Below are 21,400 nucleotides of genomic sequence, written 5' to 3' on the forward strand. Positions count from 1 at the left end.
CTTTAAACCAAGACGAATTCAATTCATGAAATGTTGCGTTCATGTCACATTTGCTCTTGATCTCGAATGTTGTCCTAACGGTACCTCATTCAGTCCTTTGTATGCTTCAGTCTGTCCCCGGTGTGGACTCGGACTCCTGTAGATCTGGCAAATGTCATTTTTGGTCCAATTGAATGAATTAAAAGGCTAGAGCTCTTACATTTGAAAACACAGATCTACAGGACACCATGATTGTTTTCTGTAAGTTTGGGGCAAATTACATTTTTGGTCCAATTTTCCAAAATGACGGTGTAACCATGGACCAAATTGTTCGATTGTGTGAAAAGCCCATATCTTGGACAAGGAAAGAGCTAGAGCAGGGCTGTCCAACTCAGTGAACAGTCCTCAAAGTCCTTGTGTCACTCCCCTCCCCGACAGGAAACGAGCTCAGCTCAGTTGTGCTCTGGGTGGCCTGCTGTTGTAGTGCACTGCAGGTCCTTGTAGGCAGGAGAATCTAAAGAGTCTCAGAAGCGTCCACTGCCTACAAGGACCTGCAGCAGCAGTTGTGCCAGACTTTCATGAATCAGAAGCATGAGCGTCTGGCACAACTGGACAGACTCTGTGGAGTCTACTGGCTACAAGGGCCTTCTGTGCACTACTACAGTCCAGCTGCTCAAGTCTGAATCCCCATCAAATACAAATTATTTACATTTAAGTTTCCGAATAAACACATCAACAATTTTATTTTGAATTGTTCAATGAATTTAGGCGAATGAGAGGGGAAACATCTTTAAGTCTTTTTTTTTTACACATGCAATGTTTAATATAACACACAATTCCACAATTCATACTCATTCAATACAAATGAAAGTATATACAGTCCACAACAAAAAGACAAATGTGTGCAGTGTGTGTATGCACGTCTAACCTTTACTTGTAACTAAAGTCCATTCGCCTCTCCTTCTAGACAAACATCTCTATGACTTTGGTGTAAAAGTCCTCTCTATCTTCTTTTAGTTTTAAAAGTCTCTCTGTAATAGAGTTTACTGCCAGGGATGACTTTGTTTAGGTACCCACAATGCCATTCGTCTGTAACACCTGAAGAAGAACAATAGCAGAACAAGCCTGCGTGCTTACACACACACGCGCCCCCTTCAGGGAGGGAGAGGTACTGTCTCAATTTTAATAATCACATACAAAAATATACGTTAGAAAACAAATATAAAATTAGCATACATGAATACAACAGACGTGCAGCCAACAGAAGACAGACACTCATATAGAGATGTATTAATGTATACTTTAATGTAGTATGAGTATGTACATTCAAAGCCAATACTGGTGACCCAACATTTTATCCTTTGATGTGTCCAACGACCACATTTGCAGTGGCGCCATTAGCTGGCCCCTCCAAAATAAAATAAGTTCCATCAATGAAAATCCAACAATTCAACTATTCACAGTCCATGCATTGGAGTAGAAAGACAAAAGTGCATAAAGAAAAGCTCAGTTTGCTTCACTCCGATTTACTCTGATGTGCTGCCGAACATAGAGAGCATTTGAGCAGCTTGGGGACTGAGTTGGGGAATTGTGTCGGGGAGGAAACAGAGTCATATTTTGACTTTGAGCATTACTTGAGTTCAATCAGCTCCATTTGGCGGTTGGTTGGTGCGCGTTCCACGGCAACTTACATTTCTGGGCTTCAAAGTCGACAAATCGCCGGGCAAACTCGGCGCGTTACTCGGCAACACGGAGGTAGAGATCTGCTCTTTCAAGGTTTGGCAGCACGGAAATTGGCCTAAGTTTCCTTGCAGCATTCGAGTGTCCCACAGGCACAACTTGGTTTGAAAAGCCCCGCCCCTGAAGCTGCAGGTAGCACAGAGATGGGTCGTGATGTCACACAGAACGCACTCGCAGAGCATTCTGGGATGTGTAGTATTAGATATTATCTAGCGGGCCAAATATAATCACACTGCGACCCTGAGGTTGACACCCAACCCTGCTCTAGCTCTCAAATTCAACAAGATATGGGCTTTTTAAGAGAACAAACGATTTGGTCAATGTCACTGTCATTTTAGGAAATTGGACGTAAACTTAAATTTGCCCAATCTTATAGAATATGATCCCCATGTCCTGTAGATGCTGTTTGAAATTTAATTTGAGTTTTAGTGTCAGAGACAAGCATTCGTCGTTTTATGGTGTAAAATTAAAACTGCTATACACAAACTAGTCATGGTGAGAAATGTGTTTGCAGCAGTTAAGTGCTTCAGTAGCACAACTCTCCCTTCATAGACGCCAAACACGCTCCAATCTTCCCAACATTCATCATCTTGCCATGCTGTAATAAAAATAAAATAAATGATACGCAAACAAATTTTTGTAGTAAGGTTGAAAACTTTATTTTTTTGGTCATTGTTATTTTTTTATTTTTTTTGTCTTGTCCATTTTTTTATTTATACTTTCCTATTGGAGAGAAGAAGGGCAAGGGTGGTTGTAACTACTGGATCAAGTTTTTAAAAAACTGCTAAAAGTCCTCTCTCCTCTTCAAATTGCTCCTTTCATGCTGTGTGATCTGTGTGTGATACATGCACTGCATTGATGGCATCACAATCCTATGAAAGTTTTTATTTCCCATTTGTTTCATGGTAAAATCCCACAAGGCTAAAAACGTGATGCTGGAAGTGTCTACTGCACTCGTCACCTGTTGTCCCCCTCTCCAACCGATCTATGCAGCGTGACTCCTTGCTTCTCCAAAAGAGGAAGTTGGAGAGGAGAGCAGGACGCAGCTGGGGTTGGACGACGCTTCCGCTTGTCTGCCATCGGCAACATCATTCATACGTTATAAGATCCTCCTCGTCTCAGGCTGAAACGGAGGCGGTACTGATGAAAACATCACAGCAAGAAGAATAAGGTGCTGAGTGACTTTAATGTCCTCTTCTCTCCATCCTGGCAGTCTTTGTGTGAGTCACGTTTAGTCTGGGCCTCACATCCAGGAGGCAACATGGATGATTCAGAGGATGGGGTGGTGGCTCAGGATGTCAGTTTCCAGTAGGGTGGAATGAAGCAGGGTGTGTTTGTACCTGCATTGCTGTCGGAGATGAAGAAAATGTTGATCCTTCAGCAGAAATACTATTTACTGAGACCCAACCACAGTTTGACATGGAAAGTGTGATAAATTCATATTTTTATTACATTATGACTCATACCTTGTGCATGTCCTATGTAGAAGTGTTGGTGTGGCCCTTGTTGAGGTCCATGCTGAGGGTGCTGGGGCACTGAGCCGGGCCCTTGCTGGGGCGGTGGTTGCAACATGACTAACTGGGGCTGACCGTGGCTTCCAGAGTGGTGGGGACCTGACATGGCGCCCTGCACGTGGGCCTGAGAGGACGGCAGACGGACAAACCAAAGTTAGATGAGAAATAAAGACGCATCAGACCTACAATGATTAGTGCTTAGTACCTCATGACTTGTTGTGTAGGTCAACAAATGCTCACATTACTTGCGTGAGAAGGAATGTTCACAGTACAGCAGGAGATGCACAAGAGGAAACATACCTGCGCTAATTGTCCCAGTGGGTATGTGGGTGGGATGCCCTGGTGGCTGTGGATGCTGTAGCCCTGGATGGGGTAGGAGCCCTGAGGAGACGTGTGGCCTGGTGGCATGTTGGGCGGGGTGGGTGCAGACAGGGGACCGGAGTGGTACAAGGACTGGGGCTGTGGGCCTGACTGGGCATTCTGCGGAGGAGATGTTACCATTAGACATTTCAAATGGACCATTAAAGGATCACAAAAGGTCCCGGATAACTTGGGAAACCCAAGCTGTCGTTTCAGGTCATCTTACTTGTCCGGGGCTTGGTGTGGCATGCTGGGGTGGGGGCTGGTTCCCTGTTGGGGTGCTTGAGGGCTGAGGCTGATGAACTGCACCTGAGTGATGGGAGAAGGACTGTGGAGCTGCAGAGAAAGGACAGACAGCTTAGTCAAGGTCACCTACCACCCTTCATTGGGGATCTGAGACAAGGTGTTGAGATGTTCCACAAAGTATGGGAGCAGTGAGTGACATTCCACCTTGGTGCTACCCACCATATATGCCTTGCTGTTGGGCCTGCTGTCCATCTCCCTGTGAAGGGAACTGGGGGCCTCCTGGCGGTCCCAGGGCCTGTGGGTGGGGTCCACCGCCTTGACTGATCATCCTGGCTCCACTCTGAAGCATGGAGTACACCTGCAGGCGGGAGAGTGGAAACTTTATGAATGTTAAATGTGAATTTTAATTGTATTTGTTGAATTACTGTTAAATGTTTGCACTCCTCTCTAAATAATGAGCAGGAGTTACATTTTGGCATATTGTTATACATAATGAATCATGAAGGTACCTGTCCAGGGTAGGGTGCCATCGCCTGAATGACCTGCTGCTGACCGTACTGCTGTGGGTTGTACTGAAGGTAGGACTGAGGGTAGGGGGATGCGACCAGAGGGGCTCCAGCTGCTGATGCTGCAGCTTGCAGCATTTGAGGAGCTGAGGTACCATGGTCGGAGCGTGGGGCCACCACTGAACCTGGGTGAGCAAAAGGTGACCGGTGAGATCTTAGGGTCACAATCCTGAAGCTTCAACCTCTTCAAGCACAGCACATTTACCTTTGGTCCTTTGGTATTTTCCCTGGCTAACTGTAGACATTGTGTACTGGTACAGTGGAGGAGGCTGGCAAGAGACGCAGAGTCAGAACAGGTGTAAGATAACGCTCTCTCACAAGAGGGTTTCAGATGAAACATTAATGTGGATGGTCAGTCTGGGTGTGGATGTACATGTACCTGCACAGAGTGGATCTGAGAGACATAGGAGAGGTAGGGGGCGTTGTAGAGTGGTCCCTGTCCACCTGGGTGTGGAAGGACCACCGGGCTTGGAGGCGTGGGTCGAGGTGGTGTGGGCGCAGTGTTGGGCTTCGACTGAGTAACAACACAACCAAATGTAGATAAAACTGCACGACAATTACCAAGGAAGATTGAAAGGTATTCTAAGGTCTTACCATAGGCATCTGTGGCTTGATAGGATTGAACTCTTTAGCATTGGGGTTTAGCGTTGACTTCTTAACTTGGCTAGAAACACAGAAACACAAAAACGTTGAGATATCCAGATCACCGGGACAGGAATGTGTAGGAATATTTTCATTTTTTTTATGACAAAAATCTGTCATCATATTTGACTTACTCGGCAACAACCTCCGGCTCTGCTGACTCGGGCCTAACTTCCTCGCTTCCCGGGGTCCTGGCCGGCTGAGGGGCAGCTGGTGACTGCCTGTCTGAAGCCGGTCCTGTGGTGGCAGATACTGTGGCCCCGGTTGCAGCAGTGGTTGAATCTTCGACAGGCGCTGGAGAAGAGCGCGGCTGAGGCTGGGAAGGGCCGGGAGCCTGAGTTTGGGATTTGGGCTCTGAGACGGGATGAGCGTCTGATGAAGGTCTGGCAGCAATGGGCTGGTTGGCCTCACCGGAGGCAGGAGGGGTTGCTGCTGCTGGAGAGCTTGGAGAGCTCGAGCTGCCTCCACTAGGCTGGAGCTAGAGAGAAGGAAAGAACAAAGTAGAGTCCATGTGATGAGGTCCTCAACAAACAGGATTTTGTGTATTCCAGTAAGGAATTCAAATGCCATTTCCATTTTTATGAGGTAGTCAAACTGAAAAAGGCCAGAACACAGAAGACTCAGGCCTTTCCTTTGGTCACAGATTTAATCTCTTCATGCTTCATGGAGAGGAAACTGAACTCTTACCCTGAATTCCTTGCCAAATTTACGTAGCTCCTCAATCTGTGTCCTTTGCTGAACTGAGGAAGCTGGCAGAGCAGAGAGGAAACAAAGGTTATAACATTTCAAGAAACACAGGGGATAACAGACACGGCACAACTATTCACTTTAGCTCTACGATGAGGTATAAAAAAAAAAGTATTTTGAGGATTTCTTCAGCCACACACACCTTTAGTATTTTTGCCTTCCTCTGTGGTGCTGGCGCTCTCAGCCGCGTGTTCTTTTGCAGCTTCTTTTGCAAGGATCTCATTCACTGTAACGACAAAACACACAAAACTAATGGCTGAGTATATCTTGTAAGAGTATAGCTTCATCTGTTTTCAGCATCAAGACCAACACAAGATAAAAGGAGGGACAGTACCGTCAACAGGGAAGAGAGGCGCGGGGCCAGACGTCTTCTGGGGAGGCAGAGGGGCAGATGTGTCCAAATAAGGTGTGTCCTGGGAAGAACCTGATTTTGGAGAGCGAGTGGCTGCAATGCACAAGGCAACAATGCCACAAGACTTATTCATCAAGAAAACAGGAAGGAATTTCAAAAAAAAAACCAAAAAGCTGGATTTGAGGACAGATTCCTTACCTGTGTGTGAGTTTGGAGTGCGGGCTGTTCTGCTTGACTGAGGAGGTCTTTGGGCTTTGGGAGATGTTCTAGTAGAGACTGATAGGGATGGGAAAAGACAGATCTTACACCCTTTCAAATGGATACTGGTTGAGCAACATGCCACAGTTTTTGGTAAAGTAACATTTCTGACAGTATTCGGCTCACCTCCATTAACAGGCCTGCCAGCATCAGACAGCGAGTGTGGGAGCGAGTGGGAATGGGGGACAGCGTGTCCATGTGGGCCGGGGGGACTGGCCGGGGAGGGAGCAGCAGAAGCAGACGCTGCAGTTGCTGGTCCCCCGGGAGAGGCAGGAGTGTATGTGCTTGCGGGGCCAGAGCCAGGTGCTGGGCTGGGGCTTCCCTGAGGGTGGTGGGGAGCATAGGCACCGCCGCGGCTCGACAGGGGGCTGCCTCGCTCTGAGGGAGTGACCCCGGGCTGGGGTCCGGAGGCAGATGGCAGTGATGGTCTGGGGGAGGAGGAGGATGGCGGGTTGGACCGGTAGCCTCCACTTAGGCGACTGTGAGGTGGGGGTCCACCAGAGCCTCTCTCTGCCCGCTCCCGTTCCCGGTTTATCTCTCTCTGGCGCTGAGGTAATGGAATGTACTTGCCTTCCCTGACAGAGGAAGAAGGAGGACATGTTACAGATCAAAAAAGAAAATCTGTCCAAGTAATAACAATGACTTGAATGCAGCATGCAACAAACAACAAAAGACAATTCACCAAGACAAAATTATCTCACACACATCTCAAGTTGCAGGAGTTAGATAACCGACAGGGTGGAGTGTGGATTTCACAAAATGAGGTTACGGTCATTTTTATTCACATTTCCATTCACATTTCATACAATGCGCGCCCATCTCACCTGTTGCCGGCTCCAGGACTGTCCCGGCCCCTCTCACGCTCTCTGTCGCGGGGGCTCTCGCGGCCCCTCTCCCGGTCAACTCCCTCCCGCACCACAGAACTGTACTTGTCCTCCTCGCTCTTGCCCTCGTCGTTTTCCAGGTTAACCCGATGGCGATACTGCGGACTGGACTCGATCTCGCTGGCCAGACGAGCGGCGCGTGCCTCCCTTTGCCTGTAGTTGTCTGAAGTTCCCTTCTCCAGTGGCACGCTGAACAGCAAAAGTTGGGGAAAAGAACAAGATGAAGAGGTGACAGAACCAATTGTCCAGCCCGTTGTTTCATTCAACACTCTTCTCAAAGACAGTGGGTCCATATGAAGACTTACGTGTACATGGAGAGACTGGAGTCATATGTTGATGTGATTCCATATTTCATTTCATTGTACCGGAACATCTCATTGGCATCCCAGCCGTTGGACTGAGGAAGAAGAAAAACAAGGATATGAGTTTGTATAAGACATGTAGTGTGTAACGCATGGATAAATAAGAGACTGAATATTTAAAAATGTACAAATAAAAATACATCACTGGCCGATCAATGTTTCTGTGTGTCACACTGACTTACTGCATCGTTTTCCAGATCATAACTCTCTCCATTGCTGTCACCTCCCTCCCATCTCTGCAACACCTTCTCCTTGTGTTCTCCATTCACGCGGGTGGAGCTGATGCCGGAGTCTGTGAACGTGTCTAAAAGACAGAGATACATTGTCAGACAGCGCTTGGTTCTCTAACCATCCGTGCATACATTTGAGCTTTTATGACACATTTGTCCGCCCCTACACACTCATGTCGCTTCTTGCGTCAATCGATACATCAGGATGTCATTGAAGTCTCTTGATTGTGTCAACTGTGTTGTCATTTATGACATCATTATAGGGGTTGGTGTTCCATTCATGATGTCACCAACCAGTGACATAAGCCACGATGTCATCATGGGGGGTGCTAGGGAGGTTGATGTCTCCCACTAATATAATTTGGTAATGCAAATAACACAAACGTACGCACACACTCCAATTATAGTAGTTATAATACAATATAAGAAGATAAAAGTAGGATGAGCTCTTAAACAAATTACACAGCCCTCTTCCCTTCTTCACACAAGACTCAACATTCACATGTGTGTACCTCTGGTGGCATAGTTGAGGTCAACATCTCTGCAGACCATAGTAACCAAGTCTGATGGGCTGAAGATCATGGTATCAGTGATCTCCTCTTTCCGAGGTAGAGCTGAGCCGTCCTCCTCGGTGCGTTTGTGAACTGCGTCCACTGCCAACTCGCACTGAAGACAAAAGGCAGGAAGCAAAATGTTCAGAACGCTGCTAACAAACATTGAACAACCCATGAAAATGTCTTACCAACGTTTACTTCGACAGCTTCATTAATTGTTAGACAATTGAACAGACAAGATTTGTGATTCTTACTCTGGAGCTGAGAGTCTTGAATATGCCCTGAAATGCGTTGCCATTCTTCACCCTTACGTCACAGGTAGATCCCTAAGAGAGAAAAGCGTCTTCTTTACAAAATGGGTTTTAACAGGAAGCACAGACTGTGGATAAATAATACTTCAACAAATAGTAAAACATTTGCGGATCAAGATTGCCGGATAAAGTCAGCTTTTTGTGACAGTGTGTGCCTCACCAGCGCCACATCATGTAGAAGAGTACATCAGGGTTTGTGATCTCCAGCTAATTGTATGACTGAATGCTGCTGTAACCTCACACAGGAGGCTTTAGGATTTTTTTAACGTTAGATCAGCCTATATCACTTGTCATGGGTTGGCGTTGCAATGGCGTTGCAATCCATGAGTTTAAGGCCATACTATAGAGAATAATAAGCACTTAATAGTGTGAGAAAGACAATGATTACAATCCACGTGACTTACCACAACAGCTGTAAGGAAATGAAGCATTCTAGCATTGTTGTACACACCCTCAAACACCTGATGGAAAAGAGGTTCCACAAAAAATGCTATGAAGCCATTTCAAAAATAATACACCACACTAGCACGATATTTTAACAAACATGACTTGCTAATCACTGTATAGCAGTAAGTAAAAGTATAAGGACTGAATCCACTGTAAGGTCGGGAAGAGTAGGGCGACTGCATGAAAAACTGTAAATTCTGCAATCCCATCTGAGAATAAATAACCTTAAACAAAGTACGGGACCATAGATGTTTCTGATTTGCCATTCAAGCAGTGTGCACTACGTGTTGTGTGATGGCTTTCCAACTTTTCCAAATCATGATACTCACGGGAGTTGACTGGAATGGTGGCTTTGCAGAATTTCGATTCCTGGAAGAAACAAGACCAGTAACCCAGTTAGAACATGTTTACCTCCTCCAAACTAATAGGTGTTGCTTCTTACTCAAAGCAGCATTACTCACATTCCACATTTTAGATATTGGAGGTCAGGAAGATGACCTCAGTAGTTTGAGGTTCTATACAGCCCTCTCACCAATTTGAGCGAAAATAACCACACAAATTCATTCATTCACTCATTTTCATTTACTGAAATGCTACACAGCTCTGTGTTATTGCAGGATTTGTGCCCCATACGCTGTTCCACGTAAATGGAATGATATTACTGCTCAGCATACACCGACACAAAATAAAGACCGACAAATATTCAGAACGCACATTCATTTAAAAAAGAGCGCTTGTAACATTGCCATAGCTTTAGAAATCTACAGTGTTACGTGAGTACACGCTATCGACAAGATTCTGATTTTTTTGAAACTAATATCGTATTCATAAATGATTAGGCCTTTGATAGGGTCACGTTAGTTTGTATCACGTGCATGATTAATTGTTCGTTTGTTTCCCCAAACTAAAGGCCTACCACGATTTTTTTGTCGTCGAGTTCAATGTGTGCGCCCTGATTGGTTACAACTTCATGTCCATCTCGCCAAAGGCAACCCAATTGGACTAGAAAGAAGCTACATTTAAGTAACGCCCACTCATGCACACAGCGCTTTAACCGGTAGGCCTCGGGACCTCGGGACAATCCCCGGACTGTCCTGCAAAGAAAGCCCCAGACTACTCACCTCCCAGCCTGTGTCCTGTTACCGCTGTTGATCCCGCTGGCCGGGGAAGACATCCCGGCAGGGCCCGAAGTTCCGTTTGACGCTTTTCGTCCGCCCGGTCCGGACTGCTGTGGTTGCTTCAGCATTGCGAAGCACAAGGCTGTACTAACTATAAGCTAACTTATAAACACCGATAGCCTCTGATGTCGCTGCTTTAAAAGCGACCTATCTTTAGCTAAATCACCTGTTCCGAAGAGCGCAGAGCCGGTCTAACCCCAATGCCGGCTATTGTGGCTAAGCTTACTAGCTGGATACCAGTCGCTTGTGGCCTACACACTAAAAAGGCAAGAGACTTCGCCGGTCTAATTAACCGTAGCGTCAAACGTAGCCAATATTCCTCCGCACCTATGCCGAGTATGTGAAAGTAAACTTACGCAAATTAATCGAACCTCCGTTTGGTTAGCAACGGCTAGTTAGCATTCGTTAGCATTAGCTCTGATCCTCAAGCTCACTTCGGGTGCTTTCCCTCCGGGATTTACTTCTCTTCTCTCTGCTGTTACGACTCAGCTCCGGCACCGACGACCCTTCCGACAAAATCGAGGTCTTAGCGTAGCTTGTCAGGAGCTTTTAAAAGGTAAAATTATCAGGTTTCGGGCTGAAAACCTGCCGCGGTTGGTCAACACCACCTCTCGGTTGGCTCTCTTGACTCAATCCGCGCGCGGCTGACTGGAAACCGGCTGGAAGGGAAAGGGGGAGGGGGCGTTGACGTGCGCGTGCGCCTTTGACCTACTAGTGCGCGCGCTCACGTGGCGCTTTGACGTCTTAATAAATGTCTAATTACAAATCAATGTTTACTTGCTTTTGAAATAAAGCCGAGTGGAGGGTTTACACTGTACACGTGGCAGCCACCGTAACCACACAAACTGCATTTTTGTTTCCTTTTATGCACAATGTACTGCATTTAATCTCATTACGTCTGATGTGTTTAAGGTCTTGAGTGACTGAGTTGCTGCTGTTCTTTTCATTTGATTCGTTCAGCATAACAAAAGCCCGCGAATGATTCAATCTACTTGATTAGAAACCATCAGTGCGTGTATACACAGGATAATACGGCTCTATGATGACAAACAGCATGGCAGCCTCCGGAAGGAGCGTTTGTCCTTTCTAGACGAGTTGTAATTTCACATGGATCTATCTGATTAATAAACTACGTTAGTCTCTTGTCCAAGAAACTGGTGAGTAACGTTTTAGTACGCACAAGACTCTGTTTAAACATTAGACAATGCTTTTGTACACACGAGACGAGTTAAATAGACTATGATCTACTTGAGAACGTGCGACCGCTGGCATTATCTATCCTATTTTACTTTCTTGGGGGTGAGGGAATCATCAAACATACAGATGTAAAGCTCATGAAACATGCTGGCCTCAAATAAGTCCCGGGCTAATTAACGGTTGCACTGTGATGTCCACACTTGTCACCATTCATTCTGTCATTTTACAGGTGTGTGTGTCTCAAATGCTGTCTAAGAAGCTTCCCCCCCTGCAAAGCGTCCTCTTGTTGGTTTCTAGGAGTGCCAGTAACCTTGCCAGACACAAGTATGATGTCATTGTGGTTGGTGGGGGCCACGCAGGGACAGAGGCAGCCGCTGCAGCCGCCAGAGTTGGAGCTGAAACCCTCCTGGTCACCCAGAAAATACACACCATTGGTGAGACCAAAGGCTTTTGTGATACAGACAACGCACTCCATCTCGCATCTTACTCAAATTGCAATCAATCTCACCACATTCCTCTGCTGTAGGTGCCCTGTCCTGTAACCCATCTATGGGGGGAGTAGGGAAGGGCCAGCTTGTGAAGGAGGTAGATGCTTTGGATGGGCTGTGCGGGCGAGCAGCGGACTCGGCGGGGATTTATTTTTCCATCTTGAATCGTAGCAAAGGCCCTGCTGTGTGGGGTCCAAGGGCCCAGCTGGATCGCCAGCGCTACCGGGAATTCATCCAGGTATCACACACTCAGATGTAGAATAATGAGTTTGAATTTTCCCCTTCTGACTTCATTAAGTTGCTTGTCCTTCTGTCTGTCTGTCTGTCTCTCAGTTGGAGCTGCTGTCAACCCCCAGGCTGACGGTGTTGGAAGGATCCGTGGAGGAGCTGCTGATAACTGAACCAAACCCAGATGAGGCCGGACAACACAGAATCACTGGGATACGTTTGGGTTGGTAGGATTTTTCTTTTACAGAGTTTTATTTTGAAGGACTTGGGTTGAAAGATACTCTAGCAAGCCTTTATGCATTTACACTTCCTTCATCATCTATACATCATCAGCAAACGGAAGCCAGTCGATATCAGCCGACTCTGTGGTGATTACTACGGGCACTTTCCTGTCCGGCTCCCTCTTCATGGGCCAAACCACTTCCCCCGGGGGTCGTATGGGAGATGCTCCGTCAGGCACTGGACTGTCCCAAACTCTAAGCGAGAGGTTGGGGCTCAGGATGGGTAGGCTAAGGACCGGCACACCGCCCAGGATTGAGAAAGATTCAGTGGACTTCTCCCTGGCTCAGCTTCTTCCTCCTGACGAACACCCCACCCCATTCAGCTTCCTTAATACCCACGTACGCTGCAAGGTTAGGACACATTTGAGCTTGTCACACAATAAACGAAGACTTATTCTATATACTTCTTCATGAGTTGATGAATGTCGGTCTGTAGCCTGAAGAGCAGCTGCCCTGTCACCTGACGTATACGACCCCCGGTGTAGAGAGAGTGGTGAGGGAGAGCATTCACCTCAACTGCCATATACAGCAAGATGCTAAGGGCCCCAGGTACACACACACACACACACACACACACACACACACCCACCCACCGACCCACACACACACACACACACACACACACACACACACACACCCACCCACACCCACACCCACACCCACACACACACACAAACACACAAACAGTCGGTGTATCTGTGATGTAATAGTTGTAGTAATGACGCTGTGGGGAGTATACACTGTTTATGCCACCTCTTTCAGATACTGCCCCTCCATCGAATCACGAGTCCTGCGGTTCCCAGGACGACAGCATCAGGTGTGGCTTGAGCCTGAGGGGGTGACCTCTGACCTTTTGTATCCCCAGGGTCTGTCCATGACCATGCCCCCCGACGTGCAGCTCCGCCTCCTCAGAGAAATCCCACCGCTGCACAGAGCAGAGATCCGCGTACCTGGTAACTTATCAGACGAGATATTAATCAGAAATATGATCAACACTCGGCTCCAGACACATTTAATTACAATCCCTTGATGGTGTCACCTAAGATAGTGTTGAATGTTGTTTGGTCTTTTGGGTTTGTCCAGGTTACGGTGTGCAGTACGACTTTGTGTGCCCCACTCAGCTGAGTCCTGCTCTTCAGGTGAAAAGCACCCAAGGGCTCTTTCTGGCTGGGCAAATCAACGGGACAACAGGCTACGAAGAGGCGGCCGCACAGGTAGCTGTTTTAATTATACTAAACTAACTAACTAAAAATTAAACTTTGTTTTTCCCAACAGGATGAGTCGTTTTCTGTCTTACAGGTAATACTGGTAGTAGTTTCTGTGAATGTGAGTCGGGGGATGGGAGGGGCTAAATTCCTATTGACTTGCAAACATTTTGGAAGCTGCTTTGAATTCTAATTTGGTTAACAATGGACCCCCACTGTTCTGGGACTGTTGGGAGTTTCCTCTGTCTCTGTGTTGAGGTTTGCATGTATTCACCTTTACAATGATGGGATTTGCATTTCGGAGCATTTGTTTTCCAGGCTTGAGCAGTCTAACAGCTTGCGTTCTGAAGATTTAATGCAATCTTATGTTTGTCCAGACAGATTTCACACATCGTGCTCTCCTAATAAACAACACAAACACCAGATTGCCTTACAGATTCTCTGATATGATGCAGGAATTGTTGGAAACCTGAGGAGCGTTCTTTTCTTTTTCCCTTTCCCTCTTGGCAGGGCTTGTGGGCGGGGGTGAACGCCGCTCGCCAGGCGCTCTGCATGCCTCCAGCGGCGCTCTCTCGAACAGAAAGTTACATCGGAGTTCTGGTTGACGATCTGGTGAGTCGAGGCGTCACGGAGCCCTACCGCATGTTCACCAGCCGGGCAGAGTTTCGCGCCTCCCTGAGGCCTGACAACGCTGACCTCCGCCTCACTCTGAAAGGTTGGTACCTTTTGGCTGAATGTGTTATTAAGACATTTGACTTAAAACTGGTCTCACTCGGGTAACTTCAGCCGTCACAACAGTTTGTTAAGCTTTAGAGAGATCATAAATCCTGCTCTCCTCCTGTTGTCTTTTACTTTCTGTCCTCTCACAAGCTTTCTCCTCCGACAGGGTTTGAGGAGGTCGGATGTGTGTCCTCCACACGCTACCAAGAGGCCGTGAGAGTGCGGGACAGTCTTCACGATGCACTCTCAGCGCTTCAGTCTCTGGCTCTGTCCAATAGCAAATGGACAGAAATACTGGGAGACATTGGCATAAGTGAGAGGAAGACGAACGTCGCCCTGACGTAAGTGATGGACACATAACAAGACAAGTGTCAGGGCTTCAAACGTTTTGACTTTTCATCTAAGGATACAGTCAGAAGTACATCTGCTGTTAATTTGAGATCCTGTGTGGCTTCTTGTCTTTCAGCGGGATGGATCTGCTGCGGTACAACGAGGTGACCTTTGAAATGTTGGCAACCTTCTTCCCAGAACGTCTTTCAGCCTACATGGAATTTGCCCAAAGACTTAAAATAGAGGGTAGAGACACAGATTACACTGACATGATACTACTACTTCAGCATACTACTGTTTCTCTAAAAACAAATGTCTCCCGATTGTCACTCAGCTGTGTACAAGCCGCACTGTGACCTGCAGAGGAAAGAGATAGAGAGGATTCAGAGGGAGGAGAACATGTCTCTCCCACAGGACATAGACTACATGTCCCTGCCTGTGTCTCTGTCTCTGGAAGTCAGAGAGATTCTAGACAGAGTTCGACCAAGCACAGTGAGTCTGAAAATACAGAATGTGCTGTAATGCAAAATGAATCCAATGCGGCAATGAAACAGCCTTGTACTGTAATGACAAAGCCCCTTTCACATCTGTTAATGTCTCCCTTCTTCTAGCTGGGCGCCGCTACACGTTTACAAGGTATGACGCCTGCTGCGATACTCCATCTCCTCAGATACGTACGCCAAACGGAGCGACAGGAGAGAAGAACGCACAGAACCCGACCTGAGCAGAAGGAGGAGAGAGAAGGGGAGTTGTGTGCTAGAAATGTGTCTCTACCTCAGTGAAATGATGACTCATCAAACAGCTTGTAACAAATGTTTGTATTCTGAAAATGTACAAAAAATAAATTATGCTATTTCAGTGTCCTATTTACATTTACAGTTTTTACTGAATAAAAGAAATGTTATAACTTTAATACGCTGCGTAGAAAGCAATTACTTCTAAACAACATTTCTCTAAAATGAGGAAGAAAAGGTTTGAAATCAAAAGGAGAATTCTAATACTGTGATCAGAATGAACAGCACAGCGCTCAGCGTGAGTTTGTTACTTTGGCTCCTATTGATAACACCATAGTCGAGCTCATCAGCTCCTCGGGCGAAGAACCCAAATGGAAGCTTCCAGTGAGGCTGTGGCGAACCTCGAGGGGGTTGTGGGTAAACTGTAGTGTCTGCAAATATCACTTCAGTCGTCAGAGTGAGTGGAGACGACAGAGGACACTGGAAATGAAAGAAGGAGAGAGGCGGCGTTTACACGAAATGACACGTGACACATACGCCTTTTGATTGTGTTTCTGAAAAACAAACAAACATCTTGGCACGTACCTTGACCTTCTGACAGCGGAAAACATATTTGGCCCCTAGGATGTAGTTCTGGGGATGATCCAGCAGGCCCTGGCGAGCCCACAACACTTGGACAGAGAGGGAGTGCGGGAGAAAGCAGCCAGAGTCACAAGTTTCCTGAGAGAGGGACAGAAAGAAGCAAGAGAGACAAGGCTATAAATTCAAACTTCGGCTCTTACTTTTATACAATTTAGTGAACAACGTTTGCAGCATTTGCTTCCTGATCTGTTTGTCCTGTCCAGGCTGAGGAAAGCAGAGAGAGTTTGGGTCGTCTGGGTCCCGGTCGTTGAGCCAAACGGGGCCACAAAGGACTTCATTGTTATTCAAGTTTGATGGTGTTCAAGTCAACAATGTCTCACACACGCTGCACCAAGGAAGACAGCACTTACTATGTGTGAATGTGTAAGGTCAGAGGTCAGAGCTATGCATGTATATACTTCCTGATTGGGCCTTACCTGTGAGCTGACGGGACATTCCTGTGTGATGACTCGTGTCCAGTCTGGTTGGGAGGCAGAGTTCATTGCGATCAGGTCCGGAGTAGCAAGGCCCTGCAATATCCCCTGAATTTGGGAACGCAGGTCTAAGCAGTCAGTAGATTGGGACCTGGATCAGCACGGACAGGGACGGACGCGTGGATAAAAGGGAACACACTTTGCCACTGCGTCATCATAATGAAACGCTCATTTTCACAGAAAGCTCACCTGAATGTACAGCCGGTGTTGATGTTGTGTGTGAAGAGGATGGGTGCTCGCGTGCTGGGGTCAGAGGAACACTCGCCGCCCAGTGACACCCCCATGATGGTCAGCTGATTCACCGTTAAGGAGCCACGACACACGGATCGACACAAAGCCAGCAGCCGGTAGAATGAGCCTGTGCTAAACGGGAAGTTCCACAGGATGAAGGCTTGTTTTGTAAGGATACTGGCTTCACTGCTTCATCAAAGCGACCCATGGCCGGTGAGCCCACTATAAGTCCGACTGCAGGAAACGGTCCTTGAACAGGACTGGGCGTCGTGTGCTGCAAAAGAGGAAGTGGCATTGATTAAATTCAAACAAAGTGTTCTGTGATAATATTTGAGAAACCGCGTCTTCCACTGGCTACCTGGAATTGAAAAGAGTGTGTTTGCGACAGTAACTGATTCAGCATCACGTCAGCTAAGACCACGTTCACTGTTGCGTACGCCAGTTCCCCTCTGCTTGTGTATCCGATGACAAACTCCACCTTCGGGAGAAACCGAAAGGAAGGATGTGAGTGAGATGCAAGTGATGTGATTCAGAACCTGGAGATGAAGAAATGTTAGAAATCTCCTCCACTCACATGTTTCACCACATTGCTGCAGGAGTCTGCTTGTCCACTTGGTGAAGGCCAGTCGGACTGTGCAGCCACCGCAATCTGAAATAAAGTGTTTGTACAGCTTTGACATTTACCTTTTAATTCATCCGACACACAAGTTGACTGCTCATGGACTTCAGTAGGAGTGTGTGTGTGTGTGTGTGTGTGTGTGTGTGTGTGTGTGTGATCAGGGGAAGTCGTATCAGCGACTCTTACCAGGAAATCTGATACTTGTGCAGTCTCCGCTATAGGAATCTGCAATGAAAAGATCCACATTAGACGATCTGTGGCAGGATTCACACCAGGGCATGCATGGACCACAGGGAGACACACTGACCTTGATCAGACTAAGGTCAGACACGTAGGAGCGGGCGTTGAGGCTTGGGTCAGAAGTGCAGGACTGGAGGGTCACCGTGCGGGTACAGGACGACGACACAGACCTCATGAACTCTGAGGGAAGAGGGAAAGAGAATTTAGAGGGAAGTGAAAAGCGTGACGTAAAGGGGGCTCATCAGATTCTGAGGGACTCCCTGGGGGCCCTGATCTGTGAGATTCTGAACTCACGAGCGGGGTTGCGGTCAACGCAGGATTTGGAAGCTGCCCCCGGTGACGGCTGACGAAGGACGCCACGCACAGACAGATTGGAGAAATACGTCAGGATGACATCGTCAACCTACAGGAAATTGAGAGTGTTAGCAGATATGACTATACGAGCAGATAGACTTTTAGCACAGCGTTTCTGTTTTTGTTACCCTGTAGAAATTTCTGGTGTGGACGCTGGCAGCTGTAAGACCTGGAGATGAGAAGTTGAAGGAGGACCCTAGAGTCGGGTACTGCACAGCTGGGACAGGTTGGGCTGCTACAGCTTTCTCTGCAGAGAGGGGTCGGAAAGAATACAGATGTTCTAGATGTCATACTTGTATTTTAACATAATTATAAACATGAGAAAGGCAGATTTACCTTCAGGACGAACACAGAATAAGGAGTCTGTGACGGTGACGAGAGATGGATTCACGTTGGCTCTGAACATCAGCCATTTGTCTATACAAGCTCCTGATCTATAAGGCAAAGTTCACACTGAGGTTCAGTACTTCAACCGTCCACGCTGGAGCAGGAGAGCATAAGAAGAAGAAGAACACTCACAGCACTTTCTCTGAACATCCAGTGAAGACAGCGTCCAAATCAGCAATACCACAGTCCCCAATGTCACAACAGCAGCCGATGTCACAGAAACCTGGGGTTAAATCGCAGAGACAACCTGAAGAGACAAGTATTAGATTAGTCAGGATGTTGCTTTGGTTGTTTTGATGTAGGATTTACTATTATGGGGTGCACAGGTGGCACGCGAGGACAGCAGCAAGGAGTTTGAATGCTCAAGTCACTAACAAACAACACTCAATGGATGGAAAGAATGAGTGTGTGTTGTACCCTGGGGAGTTGACAAGGGAGGGACTGTAGCTGTAGTGGGAGCTTCAGATGCCGGCAGAGCGGTGGTTATCGGGACTATAGACCCGGGCAGAGCGCTGGTTTCCGTGGTTACACTGAATGGCAGAGCTGTGGTTATCGGGACTGCAGACCCGGGCAGAGCGGTGGTTTCCGTGGTTACACTGACGGGCAGAGCTGTGGTTATCGGGACTGCAGACCCGGGCAGAGCGCTGGTTTCCGTGGTTACAGTGACGGGCAGAGCTGTGGTTATCGGGACTGTAGACCCGGGCAGAGGGGTGGTTTCCGTGGTTGTAGTGACCGGCAGAGCGGTGGTTTCAGATGGAGGCACTGTGCTGGACTTGTCAGAGGGGCCGCGGCTGTCCGGGTCCGGAGCAGGGTCCTCCGACCTGGGCGCCTCTACATCCCCGGAGTTCTCTTGGACGGTCACATTCAGCTCTGGAGCGGCTCCGTCCTTCGGTCCACGTGCTGCGTGGGCCAAACGTCCAAACAGGACGAGAAGTACGCAAAGAGCCCGACACGGCAGGCGAAGCTTCATCTCCTCAGCGCAGACATGCCTAACAGACGTTAGCTAGCTACGTTCAATGAAGCTATTTGACAACAAAACTCTGTGTTGTCGCAAGCTTGCCGTTTCTAAGGAAGTTACCACAGCGACTTCCGTTTCTAGGCTATTACCGTAAAGCACGCAAAGAAACGCACTCATAAACACAGAGGTTAACGCAGTTCACTCTAAAGTCAGGGGCGGTGTAAACGGCTCGTCGTAACGTGGTTCGATTTGTGACACTTCTATGTGATAAACCACCCGGAGAACAAAAACGAAACTGCGACCTATTCGAATTTCAAATCGACATAACACCTCTAGATGGCAATGTTCCGCCATTTTAATCCGACTCCTAAAGAAAACGTGGATAACTCGGATTTGGAAAATATCTCAACAGTGCCCCCAGAGGCGCCTTGTCTTTTGCTATGAACTTATTATTTGCAACTCTTCCTCAACTCAACTTGTTTTTTATAGATGTGCTAAAGCAAAAGAGGATTCAGTTAAGGACTAAAGTTGAAATTTATTGTTCAGAGCTTTAAAGAACTAGAGAAGACACAGCAGGGCCAAAAGGAATAAAGTCTACTCTCTTGATTTCTCTACTCTACATACAGTCGTTTGTTAGAGCTGCTGTTTCTCTAATCAAGTAAAGGTCATAGGTCATATTTAAATACAGTGCAGTTGAGCACACCAGCTTTGGGTTTAGAGCACAAAAGCTTCACAATAGTTGACATAGTTATGTTTAGGTTTAGATTAGTGGTGGCTATGGTTTTCCTGTGTTTTTGTTGCTACCTCTCATTACAGAGGAGCACGCACAGGTGTAAGTAATTTAAGTGTAATCTTGGGTTGCGATGATGTGAAGATGAAGGAAGGAAGGATCTCCGCTGACACTGCCCAAGGCTTAAGCCGTTTACCTTCTATGTTATTAACTCACTTCACTCACTTGTCCAATTTAGACTGGCCTGAGGTACACTTCTCCTTTGTCCATTGTCAGCTGTACGGCCTTCCCTAGTAGAATGAATATACGTTCTTATTGAGATGCTAGATCACAGCAAAATACACCACATATTGTAATTAAAGATGTCCCTGTACCATTCAGTTTGCCAGGAAACCAGACAGGAAACCAGACAATTACCAGACACAGGAAACCAGACAATTACAAAACTCTGATCCAAACTGTCGTGCTGCCATTAATAAGGTTATCAACCCACACCTGTTTGTTATTTGTTAAACTAGTCCCTGTTATAAAGGGTCTCATGAAATTTCATAACCTGATATAAATAAAAAATAAAGATTTGAATGTCCCCTGGTACCTGATTGGTGAATGAATAACAAATGAGCATGAATACATCAAACACATGAAACTATTCTCTGCACATCTGTCAGGTCTGTTCGTGCCGATTGCTTTGTAATAAAAAACATCTCATGAAAATCTTTGCATGCAATCGTCAATCTATAACCAAACAACACGACCTGCTGCCAAGTCTGCTGATTCACACCCTCTGAGAATCCTGCTTAGTCACCACTGTAATACCTTTTGTATTGTTCCACTGCAAATAATGTCTCACAAACCACGCCTCTATTTGTGCACGAATTATAATTTGGATTTTGGAGAAGAAGGACCAAACTATCAACCCAACTTTCTCGACTCATCATCACTGCAACATCAGATTAGTGTTTGAAACTGCTCTTATATTCCTTAACCGCTTCATTCTTTCACTTTTAATGTTAATAAAACACCTCTGTAATAAACAGTAACAGAGGTGGTTTAACAGGTGGACTTTGTGTGTTTGTAATAATCCAGAATAAACTTGTTGTAGAGGCTATACATTCACTGCACTGTTCAATAGGTCACTGCACGTCACTATCAGTGTTAATATTTGTTTGAATATGTCTGGCTGGCTAATGATTGCGCACATTTGCAAGTCAGT

General features: G+C 46.8%; 3 protein-coding genes across 4 annotated transcripts; 1 reads left to right on the forward strand and 2 right to left on the reverse strand.

Annotated features, from left to right (window-relative positions):
* Positions 1 to 2,367: 2,367 nt before the first annotated feature.
* On the reverse strand, positions 2,368 to 11,030 carry LOC143002082 (ataxin-2-like protein). 2 transcript variants are annotated; one of them, XM_076152026.1, is made up of 23 exons: positions 10,314 to 11,030; positions 9,522 to 9,561; positions 9,150 to 9,206; positions 8,689 to 8,760; positions 8,393 to 8,546; positions 7,833 to 7,954; positions 7,594 to 7,685; positions 7,229 to 7,477; positions 6,531 to 6,979; positions 6,345 to 6,422; positions 6,129 to 6,239; positions 5,937 to 6,020; positions 5,735 to 5,796; positions 5,182 to 5,525; positions 5,000 to 5,069; positions 4,785 to 4,919; positions 4,611 to 4,674; positions 4,349 to 4,530; positions 4,059 to 4,197; positions 3,820 to 3,929; positions 3,534 to 3,713; positions 3,186 to 3,357; positions 2,368 to 3,067 (listed from the first exon to the last, which is right to left on the reverse strand). In XM_076152026.1, the coding sequence occupies exons 1-23, from the start codon at positions 10,436 to 10,438 to the stop codon at positions 3,018 to 3,020; spliced, it is 3,141 nt and encodes a 1,046-aa protein (XP_076008141.1). In that variant the 5' UTR covers positions 10,439 to 11,030; the 3' UTR covers positions 2,368 to 3,017. The 2 variants fall into 2 exon arrangements, with proteins under 2 accessions (XP_076008141.1, XP_076008140.1); XM_076152025.1 differs by having other exon boundaries at positions 4,059 to 4,218.
* Positions 11,031 to 11,419: 389 nt separating this feature from the next.
* Positions 11,420 to 15,726, forward strand: mto1 (mitochondrial tRNA translation optimization 1). Its single transcript, XM_076152027.1, has 13 exons — positions 11,420 to 11,529; positions 11,797 to 12,001; positions 12,094 to 12,293; positions 12,389 to 12,506; positions 12,617 to 12,915; positions 13,001 to 13,113; positions 13,327 to 13,517; positions 13,648 to 13,778; positions 14,280 to 14,484; positions 14,656 to 14,830; positions 14,956 to 15,065; positions 15,154 to 15,311; positions 15,431 to 15,726. Exons 2-13 carry the CDS (start codon positions 11,812 to 11,814, stop codon positions 15,599 to 15,601), a joined length of 2,061 nt encoding a protein of 686 aa, XP_076008142.1. The 5' UTR covers positions 11,420 to 11,529; positions 11,797 to 11,811; the 3' UTR covers positions 15,602 to 15,726.
* Positions 15,727 to 15,779: 53 nt separating this feature from the next.
* Positions 15,780 to 20,389, reverse strand: LOC143002084 (tectonic-3-like). The gene is made up of 14 exons (XM_076152028.1): positions 18,917 to 20,389; positions 18,632 to 18,746; positions 18,449 to 18,546; positions 18,241 to 18,359; positions 18,053 to 18,161; positions 17,826 to 17,938; positions 17,705 to 17,743; positions 17,474 to 17,548; positions 17,258 to 17,377; positions 17,078 to 17,173; positions 16,858 to 16,961; positions 16,612 to 16,759; positions 16,139 to 16,273; positions 15,780 to 16,033 (listed from the first exon to the last, which is right to left on the reverse strand). Exons 1-14 carry the CDS (start codon positions 19,467 to 19,469, stop codon positions 15,800 to 15,802), a joined length of 2,058 nt encoding a protein of 685 aa, XP_076008143.1. The 5' UTR covers positions 19,470 to 20,389; the 3' UTR covers positions 15,780 to 15,799.
* Between the last annotated feature and the right edge of the window lie 1,011 nt (positions 20,390 to 21,400).

Source organism: Genypterus blacodes, unplaced genomic scaffold (genome assembly GCF_046128005.1).
Source record: "Genypterus blacodes isolate CSIRO-AG114 ecotype Tasmania unplaced genomic scaffold, CSIRO-AGI_Gbla_v1 ptg000055l_1, whole genome shotgun sequence".
NCBI lineage: Eukaryota > Metazoa > Chordata > Actinopteri > Ophidiiformes > Ophidiidae > Genypterus > Genypterus blacodes.

Excerpts from the sequence above, each read along its gene's own strand:
- LOC143002082 (XM_076152025.1), bottom strand. The coding sequence starts at position 10,438 with ATGCTGAAGCAACCACAGCAGTCCGGACCGGGCGGACGAAAAGCGTCA. Across the intron at positions 9,207-9,521 it reads CACCATTCCAGTCAACTCCC|GTGTTTGAGGGTGTGTACAA; the intron begins GTGAGTATCATG and ends CTTTTCCATCAG. Across the intron at positions 7,478-7,593 it reads TCCAGTCTCTCCATGTACAC|CGTGCCACTGGAGAAGGGAA; the intron begins GTAAGTCTTCAT and ends TTTGCTGTTCAG.
- mto1 (XM_076152027.1), top strand. The coding sequence starts at position 11,812 with ATGCTGTCTAAGAAGCTTCCCCCCCTGCAAAGCGTCCTCTTGTTGGTT. Across the intron at positions 12,002-12,093 it reads CCAGAAAATACACACCATTG|GTGCCCTGTCCTGTAACCCA; the intron begins GTGAGACCAAAG and ends CCTCTGCTGTAG. Across the intron at positions 12,507-12,616 it reads AATCACTGGGATACGTTTGG|CAAACGGAAGCCAGTCGATA; the intron begins GTTGGTAGGATT and ends ATACATCATCAG.
- LOC143002084 (XM_076152028.1), bottom strand. The coding sequence starts at position 19,469 with ATGAAGCTTCGCCTGCCGTGTCGGGCTCTTTGCGTACTTCTCGTCCTG. Across the intron at positions 17,549-17,704 it reads CACAAGTATCAGATTTCCTG|ATTGCGGTGGCTGCACAGTC; the intron begins GTAAGAGTCGCT and ends ACTTTATTTCAG. Across the intron at positions 17,378-17,473 it reads GCAGCAATGTGGTGAAACAT|GTGGAGTTTGTCATCGGATA; the intron begins GTGAGTGGAGGA and ends TTTCTCCCGAAG.